Raw genomic sequence first — 16,437 nt, forward strand, 5'->3', positions numbered from 1 at the left:
TAAATACAAAGTAAATGTATGATACTTGTCTACCCTTTATACAAAAATCTTGTGCCTATATACATGATAGTTGTCTCTACTTTATGATGATTGATCTTGTGATTGTATATGATAGTTGTCTCCCCTTTATTATATCGTGATTGTAAATGATAGTTGTCTCCCCTTTATACATTTTATTTTTTTACTATGTATGCTAGTTGTCTCCCTTTATACATAATATCTTGAGATTATATATTGCATTTTTTTCCCCAGAATACATAAGGCCAAATAAGATTAATCCCTCATCCTTTCTTGGAAAAATGTGCCTGAGAAACAAGACATTAATTTTGTTTGGCCTAATAACTGTAAAATATACTCAATAGCTAGGACAAGGCCAATATCAAACTAAACATCACAGCAATGCTCTTGTGGAAAATATCACTGAAAGAACTATATAAACAGCACAACTTACAAGTGGGTCAAGTGTTATGAGACAGAAGGAATCAGAAGCCTGCTGGGTGGCATCATACAATGGCCTGCAATTCCCAATGCCATTCTCAATCTGTAAAATTACGGAAAATGAATAAAGTTAAGAATAATGTCAAATAGATAACACAACCTTCCTATCCATCAAGTGATCAAGTGTGACATTTGACCTTTTGACCTCAAGATCATCAAAATCTAATTAGGTATGGAACCTGATTATTTGATGTAATGGTGTGAATATGATCTAAATCTGTCCAGGGTTCCATCAGATATCGTGTAACCTCCACATGGAAGAAAGCAAAATGTGACTACAATAAACCCACCTTTAATATTCAACTGCAGGGTAAAAAAAATTTTTTTTAACAATTATAAAAAAAAGTTCTATCAATATTAATCACTCTTGCTGCCCAAGATGTAAGTGCAGAGAAAGAAAAGATAAAAACTTGAGTAGCTGCAAACAAAGTCATTAAGTCAGGTGGAGTACCTGTAGACAAAGTCATTAAGTCAGGTGGAGTACCTGTAGACAAAGTCATTAAGTCAGGTGGAGTACCTGTAGACAAAGTCATTAAGTCAGGTGGAGTACCTGTAGACAAAGTCATTAAGTCAGGTGGAGTACCTGTAGACAAAGTCATTAAGTCAGGTGGAGTACCTGTAGACAAAGTCATTAAGTCAGGTGGAGTACCTGTAGACAATGTCATTAAGTCAGGTGGAGTACCTGTAGACAAAGTCATTAAGTCAGGTGGAGTACCTGTAGACAAAGTCATTAAGTCAGGTGGAGTACCTGTAGACAAAGTCATTAAGTCAGGTGATTGCGTACCTTTTTACCACCCTCTATTTCACTCTGTACATACCCTACTCTTCACTCCATTTATCTCATTCTCCACATACAATGAAATGTTTCTGGTCACATCCTGTAATGTCTGAAAAAAGAACAACATGGTATTTAAAATTTCTGATAAATTGACTAAACCTGATAGCGAGACTAATTAATCAAGCCTCCCTTCACACATAAAAAAACTAGAAATATGTTGATGCAACATGAATGCCTCTGTCTCCAACTTTAATTCAACCCTCACAAATGACCTTGAAAAAACCTTAACTTACATTGCAGCAGAGGACGGAGAGACAGATGGACATATGCACAAGACCGAATTTTATGGAGGCATAAAAAAAGAGCAGACTTTAAATCTATGGGAAATACTCCACTTTGCCTAGACTGATGGTTTTTCTACAGTGTTGTGAATAAAAAAGCGCTATCAACATGGTATATATATATATATACCATGTGGGAGGGGGGAATTACATTTACATAATTACATACATTACTTAGTTACATGCTCAGTTTTAATCAAAGTACTGGAAGTACTGAAGACACAGGGGTCAGGGGTGCACATGGGTTTTTTTTTTGCAGTCATGAGAGAGGTAGGCGGAGCTTATTCTGGGTGTTGTAAGATGTAGTAATGTAATTTGAAAAGTCCAGTACTCTACAATGGTACCCAGAAAAGTACTAATTTCCTCGTGGAATGCCTAATAATGAATGAAAGGCAGGTTTAAGGTTTCAGTATCTATCATTTTGTATCGGATTAAAAAACTAGCTACTGAGCTAGTTACACTTCATTTCCATTAAAACATATTCAATTGTGTACAGCTCTGTAATTAATATATAAGCACTTCATTTCCATTAAAACATATTCAATTATGTAATTAATATATAAGTACAAAAAAACACCTGGGTATGCTCGAGAATGCAGATGTAGACAGGGCAGGGTATACCATTATATATACGGCATATGCATTGGCATCACTGGCGGGCACATCAAACTAATTTATAATTAGCATTCAAAACTTAGAATTACATGCTCATATCAGCTCAGACTTTTTATACTTGTTATTAGAGTGAACATGATTTTCATATAGCACTCTATGTTATATGTTTACACTCCATACTGTGTAGCTACAAATTATCTATAAAAAAACCACATTCATTTCACATGTACAGTTCAAATCAATTTGAAGTGGAATTTTGTTTTTAACTTATATTTTTTTGTAAGTACATTACATCAAATATTCTCCACAATAGTATATGTACCATATACATGCATATTTAATGTTAATTTATGTTAGTGAGATCTGAATGTAGCTATAACTTACTTAATTTTGAAATTGATGATATCAAATCATCAATTTCAAAATTAGAATGCCCAACTGGATGAACTGTACATGTAGCAGCATTGAAACATATCTTAGTTAGCAAAGATGCAAGAGGTTGTGGCTCTAAAAGCTAGAATTAGAGGCAATGTTTTTTTGTGCAAGATCTAGACCACATTTCATTTATTTTATCCTATTGGGTTTATTTGGTATGGCAACGTTATGACTAATCAGCTAGGCCTATTAAAATAGAATGATGTCAAAAAATTACGGTAGATATAGGTCGGTTCTTATTTCTATTCTATTTTTCTGTACACTATAATCTAGATTTGAGATATAAAATTTGCATTTCCAAAAATAGACTTTTTTAAAATGAAATTCATGTGTATCAGGTGTTTTAATCTAGATTAAAATGTCAACTCATAAAATTATACAAATTAAAGTGTTGATATCCCATTTAATTAGGCATTTATCACAACGAAATTGAATGAAAAACGTAGATCTCAAACGGTTTGTTAGCATCAGGCTATTGTGTATAATATCATTATTACGGGGTGTTATTCTATTCAAAAGGATATATATATATCTATGCTTGTCTGTAGGCAGTATGATTACACAATCAGAAATCATCAATGACAGCGAAGTACCGCTGTAAAATATCACCACTGACAGTACAGTATAGTACTGGTATCGATCTTTTCGAGTTCGAAATTCTGCTCAGGCCAATTATAAACGGAAATGTTTTGTTGAATGAGAAAACAATGTCTCACCTGCCTAGTTTACTGTTGATAAATTCTAATAAAGGTATTATGTATTAGCCTTCTCCGGTGTGTTTTTGTTTTAATTTTGACCCAATTCCAAACAGGTAACCGTACACGAAGTGTTGAAAAAAGCCTGCCGCCTAACGGCGTGGGAAAAATCCCACGTTAACCGCATCGTTTGCATTTTCACAACAGCACACATCTCTGAAAATAGCTACCAATATCTAATTATCGCATTGCATAGTATTCTGATCAGGTAGATTCTATATTACAATCACAAAAGAAAGTCTACGACGGTAAACAAGATGGGTGAAATATGTCTCGATGAACATACGGGTCACAAGGCAAAACTGACACACAAACCAGCGACCGGGTCAAATGTCCGGATACATTTAAACTGTGATATTCCATTTAATAAAGCAAACACAATAATTAAAAGATATTTCTAATAAAAGCTACACACAAAGTGGCGTAAGTTTACACGCTTTTAGCGTTTAAATAAAATAATGAGTAAATAAATTAGGCCACTTATATTTTTTCCGGATTTAATATCTTCCCCCATCACTTCAATACTTCTACCTTCTACGTCGAATATATGAATCCAAGGTAACTTGGCGTATTACCGGGAATTTGCAGTGTTGTGTATTTATTACACAATCGGAACCGAAGTGAAGTTACTATGTAGGTCAACCCTACGATAACATATATATCCAGTATGGCAGGTTAGCTTTTAGCTTCGAAAGTAAACATCAAACACACAAAAACATACTTAGACAATAAAATAAGAAAGAAATGATGTTATAATAATATGATTATGACTAATTTATAGGAACCACATTAACTACAGAAATTATTTCACATCTTCCGTTCAGCAGAAGCAAACATTGTGTATTGTAATATTGTTCAGAGAGCCCGGTAGAGGGCAGTACCTGTCTTTTTACCACTGCCATTTCTGCTTTTCGTAGCGATCCCTATGACTCAGGGTTACCCCTGTGTCAAAAATGGATAGTCAGTAATTGAATTTAGTTTTAAATTATCCATCCATTGTAAAACTAACTACTTTAGCCCACTCAAATTTAAAGGCATAATGAAATTTAAACAACATTTAATTGGTTCACCCACAATTTTGCAATTATAGAAATCAAAATACTGAAACTACAATTAGCATAATTTTAATTTAGTGGAAAGCTTTCAGCCTATTCACCAAGCAGAGGAAACAATACATATGGAGTCTATATTACATTTCAAAATCTTCAGGTTGTCAACATATAGAGAAAACTGATAATGTAAGTGAAATCCTAAATTGTAATTCAGAAAATGTAAGTGAAATCCTAAATTGTAATTCAGAAATTTTAAGTGAAATCCTAAATTGTAATTCAGAAATTTTAAGTGAAATCCTAAATTGTAATTCAGAAATGATAAAACAAAGGCAAGATATGGAAAAAGTATTAATTAAAAGGAGAGATATGAAAAAGTATTAATTAAAAGGAGAGATATGAAAAAGTATTAATTAAAAGGAGAGATATGAAAAAGTAAAAGAAGACCAGACGTTCTGGAAGGGTAGGCATCTTCTGCTTCATTGACGACACCTGTTGTGTAAATCTTAAGGTCAAATGCAGGTTATGTCATGAATAGTCCTCAAACAGAGAAACCAGGCATATCGACCAGAATCAAACATAAAAATTACCTCTCTAACAATGGTAGTGCTGTTATTATTGAAATCCGTCTGGGCTTGATTAAGTCCATTAATGAGGTCTGTTGTCTGATTCTGTTGAACAAGAATAAATCACATAAATGTTTGACAAAAGAAAAAAACAATTGTTTAATCACATCATTTTAACCATCTCAGAGATCTTCAACATTTCTTCTTGAGAATACCAGTACAATAATAATGATGTATGTAAGATTACCAATACACATTTTACCTGTTGCTATATTATAATTTTACATAATATATGAGTACTATTGTAGATACAATACCTGTATGTAAGTATTAATAATGATATTTTACCTGTATGTAAGTATTCATAATGTTATTTTACCTGTATGTCAGTATACAGAATGACATTTAACCTGTATGTCATTAAATAGAATGATATTTTACCTGTATGTAAGTATTCATTATGATATTTTACCTGTATGTCAGTATTCATAATGATATTTTTCCTGTATGTAAGTATTCATAATGATATTTTACCTGTATGTCAGTATACAGAATGACATTTTACCTGTTTGTCAGTATACATAATGCCATTGTACCTGTATGTCAGTATACACAATGACATTTTACCTGTATGTTGGTATAAAGAATGCTATTTTACCTTATGTCAGTAAAGAATGACATTTTACTGGTATGTCAGTATACATAATGACATTTGACCTGTATGTCAGTATATAGAATGACATTTGACCTGTATGTCAGCATATAGAATGACATTTGACCTGTATGTCAGTGAACAGAATAATATTTTACCTTATGTCAGTATACAGAATAATATTTCACCTTATGTCAGTATACAGAATAATATTTTACCTGTATGTCAGTATACAGAATAATATTTTACCTTATGTCAGTATACAGAATAATATTTTACCTGTATGTCAGTCCATAAAAAACTGAGATATAATGATGCAGGAAAATTCTACTTTACCTTTATGTTTGAAAAAGTCTCTAAATGTTGTACCACTGTCCTCAGCTGGTTCTGAAAACGAAATAATTATGTCTTCAATTTTACAGCTCATCTATGAATGAAAAGTCAGCAAACATATTACTTTATGATTTCATCAACAATTATATTTCTCTCTCATAACTTCTTGCAAGGTTAACACACAATGACAGAGGAAAGAATATTCTATAGAAATCCACAGAGGCTGATATTAGTGAACACAAGTCCTGAGCCTGCCCATCAAATGAACCTATTTTACAAATGAACATGTCCTAAAACTGAACATGTCCTACAACCGAACCTGTCCTACAAATGAACATGTCCTACAACTAAACCTGTCCAACAACTGGCAGAATCTGTCCTAAAACCGAGCATGTCCTATAAATGAATCAGTCATACAACTAAACCTGTTCTACAACTGAACCAGACAAAATGTTGCTATATTTTCTTTTTTCATATATTGTTACTTTTTCACAATCAATTAATACTTACAAACTGAAGAGTTAGATTGGCTACTTCCTCATTCTCCAAAGCCTGTAGGATTGTAGACTGATTCCTCAGGCTTTCTCCTGCAGCTTGGTTCTGCACATAACAAAAAAAAAAAAACAGGTTGTAAATAAACAACACACGCTATATCAGATTCGAAAAGATCTTGGACTATATGAGAGCAGATCTACACTGCAATTAACTTTCATGAAAATATTTAAATTGAAATCTGTGAAAACATTATTTTTTCAGGAGGCAAGTAAAAAGACATGAACATACTGATCTTTATAAAAACAATTTATAATCATACTGTAATCTGTACAATAACTAACAAATATACTGTAATATGTACAATAACTAACAAATATACTGTAATCTGTACAATAACTAACAAATATACAGTAATCTGTACAATAACTAACAAATATACAGTAATCTGTACAATAACTAACAAATATACTGTAATCTGTACAATAACTAACAAATATACTGTAATCTGTACAATAACTAACAAATATACTGTAATATGTACAATAACTAACAAATATACTGTAATCTGTACAATAACTAACAAATATACAGTAATCTGTACAATAACTAACAAATATACTGTAATAAACACAATAACTAACAAATATACTGTAATCAACACAATAACTAACAAATATACTGTAATCTGTACAATAACTAACAAATATACTGTAATCTGTACAATAACTAACAAATATACTGTAATCTGTACAATAACTTACAAATTTACTGTAATATGTACAATAACTAACAAATATACTGTAATCAACACAATAACTAACAAATATACTGTAATCCGTACAATAACTAACAAATATACTGTAATCTGTACAATAACTAACAAATATACTGTAATCTGTACAATAACTAACAAATATACTGTAATCTGTACAATAACTTACAAATATACTGTAATCTGTACAATAGCTAACAAATATACTGTAATCAACACAATAACTAACAAATATACTGTAATCTGTACAATAACTAACAAATATACAGTAATCTGTACAATAACTAACAAATATACTGTAATCTGTACAATAACTAACAAATATACTGTAATCAACACAATAACTTACAAATTTACTGTAATCTGTACAATAACTAACAAATATACAGTAATCTGTACAATAACTAACAAATATACTGTAATCTGTACAATAACTAACAAATATACAGTAATCTGTACAATAACTAACAAATATACTGTAATCTGTACAATAACTAACAAATATACTGTAATCTGTACAATAACTTACAAATATACTGTAATCTGTACAATAACTAACAAACATACTGTAATCAGTACAGTAACTTACAAATATACTGTAATCTGTACAACAACTAATAAATATACTGTAATCTGTACAATAACTAACAAATATACTGTAATCAACACAATAACAAATATACTGTAATCAACACAATAACTAACAAATTTACTGTAATCTGTACAATAACTAACAAATATACTGTAATCTGTACAATAACTAACAAATATACTGTAATATGTACAACAACTAACAAATATACTGTAATCCGTATAATAACTAACAAATATACTGTAATCCGTACAATAACTAACAAATATACTGTAATCAACACAACAATTAACAAATGTACAGTAATCTGTACAATAACTAGTTACAGTTCATATTTATAAAAACACAACAAACAAGCAAAGTTAAGTTAAAGAGCGTATTGTAGATATTCGTAAAAAACATACATAATGGAAATTCAAATACTGAACAAGTAATACTGAGAATATCAAACCTGCTGAAAAGCAGTATAAACATATCACTACACACAATTAAACTATAACATTTTAACATAAATCACAAATAAAAATAAAATATTTTTGCCTTCAGGGCTGTCTTAGCAGCTGCATGAAATTTAACCAGCAATAAAATTCTATGAGTAAACCTTACCAGCGAAAATAAGCGAAAGATCTGGCAAGGGAAATCATAGGGCTGGTGAATGAAATATGATAAGTTGACAGGTCAACAGGTGCATATATATAAGGGGAACCGAGCAAAATCCTGTGTGACCGATGCATGTACGTTGTAAATGTATGGTACGTATAACTGGAGCATCAATACGCGTTGAATACATAGCCAGGCGAGTCCTGAATTCTACTGGAGAACCAGGCGAGGTATGGTCCTGCACTAAGTATGTTGTAATTGATGGTATAGATTTAATATACGAAGAGTGTAATAATGACAACCCAATGACTTGGGGCTAAAAGGACCAAAGGACCAGCTTAAGGTATAAAATGAAAATGCACAGCATGAGAAATGGGGATGACTTAGTTAAACAATAAACATACAGCAGCCAAGACCTCCATAACATGATTTAAAACAGGTGATGCGGTGGGGTTGGTGGTGGGCAACTGACCGATAAACACACAGGATCGAGATGTCAACACTTCAGCAGCACATCTCAAGAGTGATTTAAATATAGCGGAACTCATTAATATGCATAATCTAAAACGAGGTTGGCTAACTGTAGCCTACGTACCCTCGACATATAAATGAATAAGAAGTTAATTGCTGATGTAAACATGAAATTATGTTTTATAAACCAAGTTTAATAATAATATTATTAAACAATAATATATAACATGCAATGCATACATACATTTGTTTCAATTGCAGCTGCTGCAGTAGTAAGTTCGGAAATAGAATCATTCAATGGTGACGTAGTGATAGCCTTGTTGAGCTAATGGAGAAAACAGAGATCAATAGAATTATAAAGCGTAATGCATATCATATTAATACAACAAAAATTACACATGAGCATATTTCCCAACTGTCCCACTCTGTCAGTACAGTAAGTTATACAACAAGAATTACACGTGATTATATGTCTCAACTGTCCCACTCTGTCAGTACAGTAAGTTATACGACAAGAATTACACGTGATTATATGTCTCAACTGTCCCACTCTGTCAGTACAGTAAGTTATACGAACAAGAATTACACGTGATTATATGTCCCAACTGTCCCACTCTGTCAGTACAGTAAGTTATACGACAATAATACACTGTGATTATATGTCTCAACTGTCCCACTCTGTCAGTACAGTAAGTTATACGACAAGAATTACACGTGATTATATGTCTCAACTGTCCCACTCTGTCAGTACAGTAAGTTATACAACAATAATTACACGTGATTATATGTCCCAACTGTCCCACTCTGTCAGTACAGTAAGTTATACGACAAGAATTACACGTGATTATATGTCTCAACTGTCCCACTCTGTCAGTACAGTAAGTTATACAACAATAATTACATGTGATTATATGTCTCAACTGTCCCAGTCTGTCAGTACAGTAAGTTATACGACAAGAATTACATGTGATTATATGTCCCAACTGTCCCACTCTGTCAGTACAGTAAGTTATACGACAAGAATTACATGTGATTATATGTCTCAACTGTCCCACTCTGTCAGTACAGTAAGTTATACGACAAGAATTACACGTGATTATATGTCTCAACTGTCCCACTCTGTCAGTACAGTAAGTTATACAACAAGAATTACATGTGATTATATGTCTCAACTGTCCCACTCTGTCAGTACAGTAAGTTATACGACAGGAATAACATGTGATTATATGTCTCAACTGTCCCACTCTGTCAGTACAGTAAGTTATACGACAGGAATAACATGTGATTATATGTCTCAACTGTCCCACTCGGTCAGTACAGTAAGTTATACGACAGGAATAACATGTGATTATATGTCTCAACTGTCCCACTCGGTCAGTACAGTAAGTTATACGACAGGAATAACATGTGATTATATGTCTTAACTGTCCCACTCGGTCAGTACAGTAAGTTATACAACAAGAATTACACCTGATTATATGTCTCAACTGTCCCACTCTGTCAGTACAGTAAGTTATACGACAAGAATTACATGTGATTATATGTCTCAACTGTCCCACTCTGTCAGTACAGTAAGTTATACGACAAGAATTACACGTGATTATATGTCCCAACTGTCCCACTCTGTCAGTACAGTAAGTTATACGACAATAATAACATGTGATTATATGTCCCAACTGTCCCACTCTGTCAGTACAGTAAGTTATACGACAAGAATTACACGTGATTATATGTCTCAACTGTCCCACTCTGTCAGTACAGTAAGTTATACAACAAGAATTACACGTGATTATATGTCCCAACTGTCCCAGTCTGTCAGTACAGTAAGTTATACGACAAGAATAACATGTGATTATATGTCCCAACTGTCCCACTCGGTCAGTACAGTAAGTTATACAACAAGAATTACACGTGATTATATATCTCAACTGTCCCACTCTGTCAGTACAGTAAGTTATACAACAAGAATTACACGTGATTATATGTCTCAACTGTCCCACTCTGTCAGTACAGTAAGTTATACAACAAGAATTACACGTGATTATATGTCTCAACTGTCCCACTCTGTCAGTACAGTAAGTTATACAACAAGAATTACATGTGATTATATGTCTCAACTGTCCCACTCTGTCAGTACAGTAAGTTATACAACAAGAATTACATGTGATTATATGTCTCAACTGTCCCACTGTCAGTACAGTAAGTTATACAATAAGGAGGGGGGGGGGGGGGGGGGGGGGCATCCCAGCTCACCTGGGTCATGTACTGGGTGAAGTTGATGGTGTCCACACCAGAGGCGGAGAACCCATTAAGTTCATTCTGTAATCCTTGTGGTATTATGGCGATATTACCGATGTTAGGTAGTGTATCTGTCATCACACTATTGATCTGTGCAGTGACTGCCTGAAAAACAAATAATACCAACCAAGTCTCAGGGAAAATCTTTACTCAATTTTCATAATAAAATCATTTTCCATCTTAAATCAGAAACATCTGCTTGTCAGAATCATTCAAATTTGCAATGACATTTGAAGTACAGTGCATTAAAGTCAAATTTATTTTTACATATATCACACTGATTTTATTCTCACAAAACAGGATTTTATAATCATTTGACGGTCTGCTCTATCATATCTATTTTTTTGAAGCATGTTGGTTTTTTTAAAGCAATATTTTGCGGTAGGTTTTTCCATCCCCTCATCTCATTTATATCCAATTTGTTTAGCAGTTCTTGGACTAGACCTAACAATGTCAGATGGAAGAATGTCCCATTGATCAATGATTTTCTGCGTGAATATCTTGGTAAACTTTTTGTCTATACTCACAGAGGTGTTGAGTAGAGAATCCAAATCAAACAAATGTTTGAGTTTGACGGCTGTGTACAGGGCCTTGTTATTCTTACAGTCGCTAAAACAGAATATCAAATCGTAATCAGAACATGTAATTCCTTAGGACTATATCTGTAAATTTCACTTTTATAAAATATTTTTGTACGTTTGTAGGATTTACTTATCATTCTCAATCACAAACATTTGCATTTTATGAATTGAAATTTCAAGAAACACATGTCAAAATACCAGCACTTTTAAGAAAAGCAGAAAATTACAGGACATTTTAGAAAAGCAGAAAGTTCCAGGACTTTTCAAACACTGCTCTGAAATTATTGTAAGTTAATCTAAAGGTCTGTACGAACTTTGTGTTCAAGCAACTGCTCTGAAATTAATATAAGTTCATCTTAAGGCCTGTGCGAACTATGTGATTGCAGGATGATACAATTTTAAGGTGTTCCAGTGACACAAACCCTGAAAACTTACTCGAGGATGCTTCCCAGAGTGAGGTTGGCTGGGGCCTTGTCTCCATACAGTAGTTTACCAATCCGGATATTTAATACCTCATCAACAACTGGTTCATAAAGCTACCGAACAAACAGTCATATTAGATCAACATGGTCGTAGATTTTAACTCAAACTTTAGGGACATGACAGTGTATCCAAAGTGAAATATCTACGGTAAATGTAGTGTTAAATGAATTGTCACCACAAAAGTAACATTACATTCATACTCCATGTGAAAGTTCAGCAAGAATTGTGAACTGTTACACAAATGTCATGTAATGACCGTCATTACCAATCATTATTGTAAAATGTCATGTAATGAATGTCATTACCAATCATTATTGTAAAATGTCATGCAAAAACCGTCATTACCAATCATTATTGTAAAATGTCATGCAATGACTGTCATTACCAATCATTATTGTAAAATGTCATGTAATGACCGTCATAACCAATCATTATTGTAAAATGTCATGTAATGAATGTCATTACCAATCATTATTGTAAAATGTCATGTAATGACTGTCATTACCAATCATTATTGTAAAATGTCATGTAATGAATGTCATTACCAATCATTATTGTAAAATGTTACGTAATAAACGTCATAACTAATCATTAATGAAAAATGTCATGTAATGACTGTCATTACCAATCATTATTGTAAAATGTCACGTAATGACCGTCATTACCAATAATTATTGTAAAATGTCACGTAATGACTGTCATAACCAATCATTATTGTAAAATGTCATGTAATTACTGTCATTACCAATCATTATTGTAAAATGTCATGCAAAAACCGTCATTACCAATCATTATTGTAAAATGTCATGCAATGACTGTCATTACCAATCATTATTGTAAAATGTCATGTTATGACCGTCATAACCAATCATTATTGTAAAATGTCATGTAATGAATGTCATTACCAATCATTATTGTAAAATGTCATGTAATGACTGTCATTACCAATCATTATTGTAAAATGTCATGTAATGAATGTCATTACCAATCATTATTGTAAAATGTTACGTAATAAACGTCATAACTAATCATTAATGTAAAATGTCATGTAATGACTGTCATTACCAATCATTATTGTAAAATGTCACGTAATGACCGTCATTACCAATAATTATTGTAAAATGTCATGTAATGACTGTCATAACCAATCATTATTGTAAAATGTCATGTAATGACCGTCATAACCAATCATTATTGTAAAATGTCATGTAATGAATGTCATTACCAATCATTATTGTAAAATGTCATGTAATGACTGTCATTACCAATCATTATTGTAAAATGTCATGCAATAACTGTCATTACCAATCATTATTGTAAAATGTCATGTAATTACTGTCATTACCAATCATTATTGTAAAATGTCATGCAATGACCGTCATTACCAATCATTATTGTAAAATGTCATGTAATGACCGTCATTACCAATCATTATTGTGAAATGTCATGTAATGAATGTCATTACCAATCATTATTGTAAAATGTTACGTAATAAACGTCATAACTAATCATTAATGTAAAATGTCATGCAATAACCGTCATTACCAATCATTATTGTAAAATGTCATGTAATGAATGTCATTACCAATCATTATTGTAAAATGTCACGTAATGACCGTCATTACCAATCATTATTGTAAAATGTCATGTAATGACTGTCATTACCAATAATTATTGTAAAATGTCACGTAATGACCATCATTACCAATCATTATTGTAAATTGTCACGTAATGACCGTCATTACCAATCATTATTGTAAAATGTCACGCAATGACCGTCATTACCAATCATTATTGTAAAATGTCATGCAATGACTGTCATTACCAATCATTATTGTAAAATGTCATGTAATGACCGTCATTACCATCATTATAGTAAAATGTCATGCAATGACCGTCATTACCAATCATTATTGTAAAATGTCATGTAATGACCATCATTACCAATCATTATTGTAAAATGTCACGTAATGACCATCATTACCAATCATTATTGTAAAATGTCATTACCAATCATTATTGTAAAATGTCATGTAATGACCGTCATTAACAATCATTGTTGTAAAATGTCATGTAATGACCGTCATTACCAATCATTATTGTAAAATGTCATGTAATGAATGTCATTACCAATCATTATTGTAAAATGTCATGTAATGAATGTCATTACCAATCATTATTGTAAAATGTCATGTAATGACTGTCATTACCAATCATTATTGTAAAATGTCATGCAATAACCGTCATTACCAATCATTATTGTAAAATGTCATGTAATGACCGTCATTAACAATCATTGTTGTAAAATGTCATGTAATGAATGTCATTACCAATCATTATTGTAAAATGTCATGTAATGACTGTCATTACCAATCATTATTGTAAAATGTCATGCAATAACCGTCATTACCAATCATTATTGTAAAATGTCATGTAATTACTGTCATTACCAATCATTATTGTAAAATGTCATGTAATGACCGTCATTACCAATCATTATTGTAAAATGTCATGTAATGACCGTCATTACCAATCATTATTGTAAAATGTCACGTAATGACCGTCTTTACCAATCATTACTGTAAAATGTCACGTAATGACCGTCATTACTGATCATTATTGTAAAATGTCATGTAATGACTGTCATTACCAATCATTATTGTAAAATGTCACGTAATGACTGTCATTACCAATCATTATTGTAAAATGTCATGTAATGACTGTCATTACCAATCATTGTTGTAAAATGTCATGTAATGACCATCATTACCAATCATTATTGTAAAATGTCACGTAATGACCGTCATTACCAATCATTATTGTAAAATGTCATGTAATGACCGTCATTACCAATCATTATTGTAAAATGTCATGTAATTACCGTCATTACCAATCATTATTGTAAAATGTCATGTAATGACATGTCATTACCAATCATTATTGTAAAATGTCATGCAATGTGGCATTCAACACTAATGTTAATGACATGCCATGACAGTTATATTATTGTATACCAAAAATAATATCATACAAGGGAAGTTATTACCATGGTAAATTTCATGTTACAAAAGTCAACACAAATGTCAAGATCATATTATGACAGTCATAACCAACATAAATGTCGAGATCATGTTATGACAGTCATTACAAGCATAAATGCCAAGTCAGCAGTCCTTAATATTTCAGAATGAAATTCAAAAGACAGTCAAAGTATAGGGAGTTGGATTCAAAGTGAACAAAATTTCTAAAATTCTTATAAAAATAAATCAAAATCTCCTTTTAAATCAGAAAGAATATGTATGAAATTGCAAATATCTACCTGTGGCTGTGAAATAAGGCTAAGAACTTAAGTTGTAACTACATTACCTGGATATTTTCCACTCCATTGTTGAATTCACGACACATAACACCATACATGCTCCCTCCCACCAGAAACAGTATCAGTACCACCAACATAAATATGGAGGCAAACAGAAAGGACCACACCACACCACTGAAATATGTAAAACAGACTCTTTGTACATGGTGTCGGCTTGCCTACATTGTTCCATACAATTCATAATGCTACGTAAGTTTGTTTTGTTTGTTTTTTTGCTAGGTTTATCGCCCCATGAACAGCCAGGGTCATTTTGAGGTGGAGTCTCCTTGTAGTAGTTGGTGACTACCTCACTGAACAATGTATGAAAGGCCTGTCGCATGCCATCAAGAGCAATAAGGGTGAAGCGTCTTGCCCAAGGACACGGTTAGGGAGCATCAAACCACACATCTCAGATCTTCACCTGAGGCTACGTGGTCAGTGCTCTGACCGACTGAGATATCATGGCCTTTACTGTACCTATACAGTAACTGGTCAAAATATTTGACTCTGAAAAGTGAAAATAAATACTTGCAAATTTGTAAAATTCTCATTTTGTAGGATTTTAACTTGATGCTCAATATGGTAAAATGCAAATTTATTTCCATCAATGTAAACTGTTATTTCTCTCTAGGTTTTTCTTATTAGGTATTCATTTCATCATGCCTTTCAATATTCAGACTTTCTTTTTGTCACGCAAATCTATATCAGTTGATGTTTTTATCCTCTGTCTATGTATCATAAAAGTAGGTCACTGCTGCCTTCATT

The 16,437-nt window shown here is 32.4% G+C and overlaps 1 protein-coding gene across 3 annotated transcripts in view; it reads right to left on the reverse strand.

The window, feature by feature from the left end:
• LOC117333032 (prominin-1-like) overlaps window positions 1-16,437 on the reverse strand; it is a 43,250-nt gene that overhangs the window by 11,264 nt on the left and 15,549 nt on the right. For all 3 annotated transcript variants that reach the window (XM_033892165.1, XM_033892157.1, XM_033892150.1), the window contains exons 10-19: window positions 15,681-15,807; window positions 12,267-12,367; window positions 11,778-11,859; window positions 11,206-11,355; window positions 9,197-9,277; window positions 6,533-6,622; window positions 6,026-6,076; window positions 5,062-5,142; window positions 1,317-1,385; window positions 452-541 (exon numbers count right to left, since the gene is read on the reverse strand). In XM_033892165.1, the coding sequence (XP_033748056.1) occupies window positions 452-541; window positions 1,317-1,385; window positions 5,062-5,142; window positions 6,026-6,076; window positions 6,533-6,622; window positions 9,197-9,277; window positions 11,206-11,355; window positions 11,778-11,859; window positions 12,267-12,367; window positions 15,681-15,807 (922 nt within the window). The remainder of the gene's footprint in view (window positions 1-451; window positions 542-1,316; window positions 1,386-5,061; window positions 5,143-6,025; window positions 6,077-6,532; window positions 6,623-9,196; window positions 9,278-11,205; window positions 11,356-11,777; window positions 11,860-12,266; window positions 12,368-15,680; window positions 15,808-16,437) is intronic.

Source organism: Pecten maximus, chromosome 1, assembly GCF_902652985.1.
Source record: "Pecten maximus chromosome 1, xPecMax1.1, whole genome shotgun sequence".
Classification (NCBI taxonomy): Eukaryota; Metazoa; Mollusca; class Bivalvia; order Pectinida; family Pectinidae; genus Pecten; species Pecten maximus.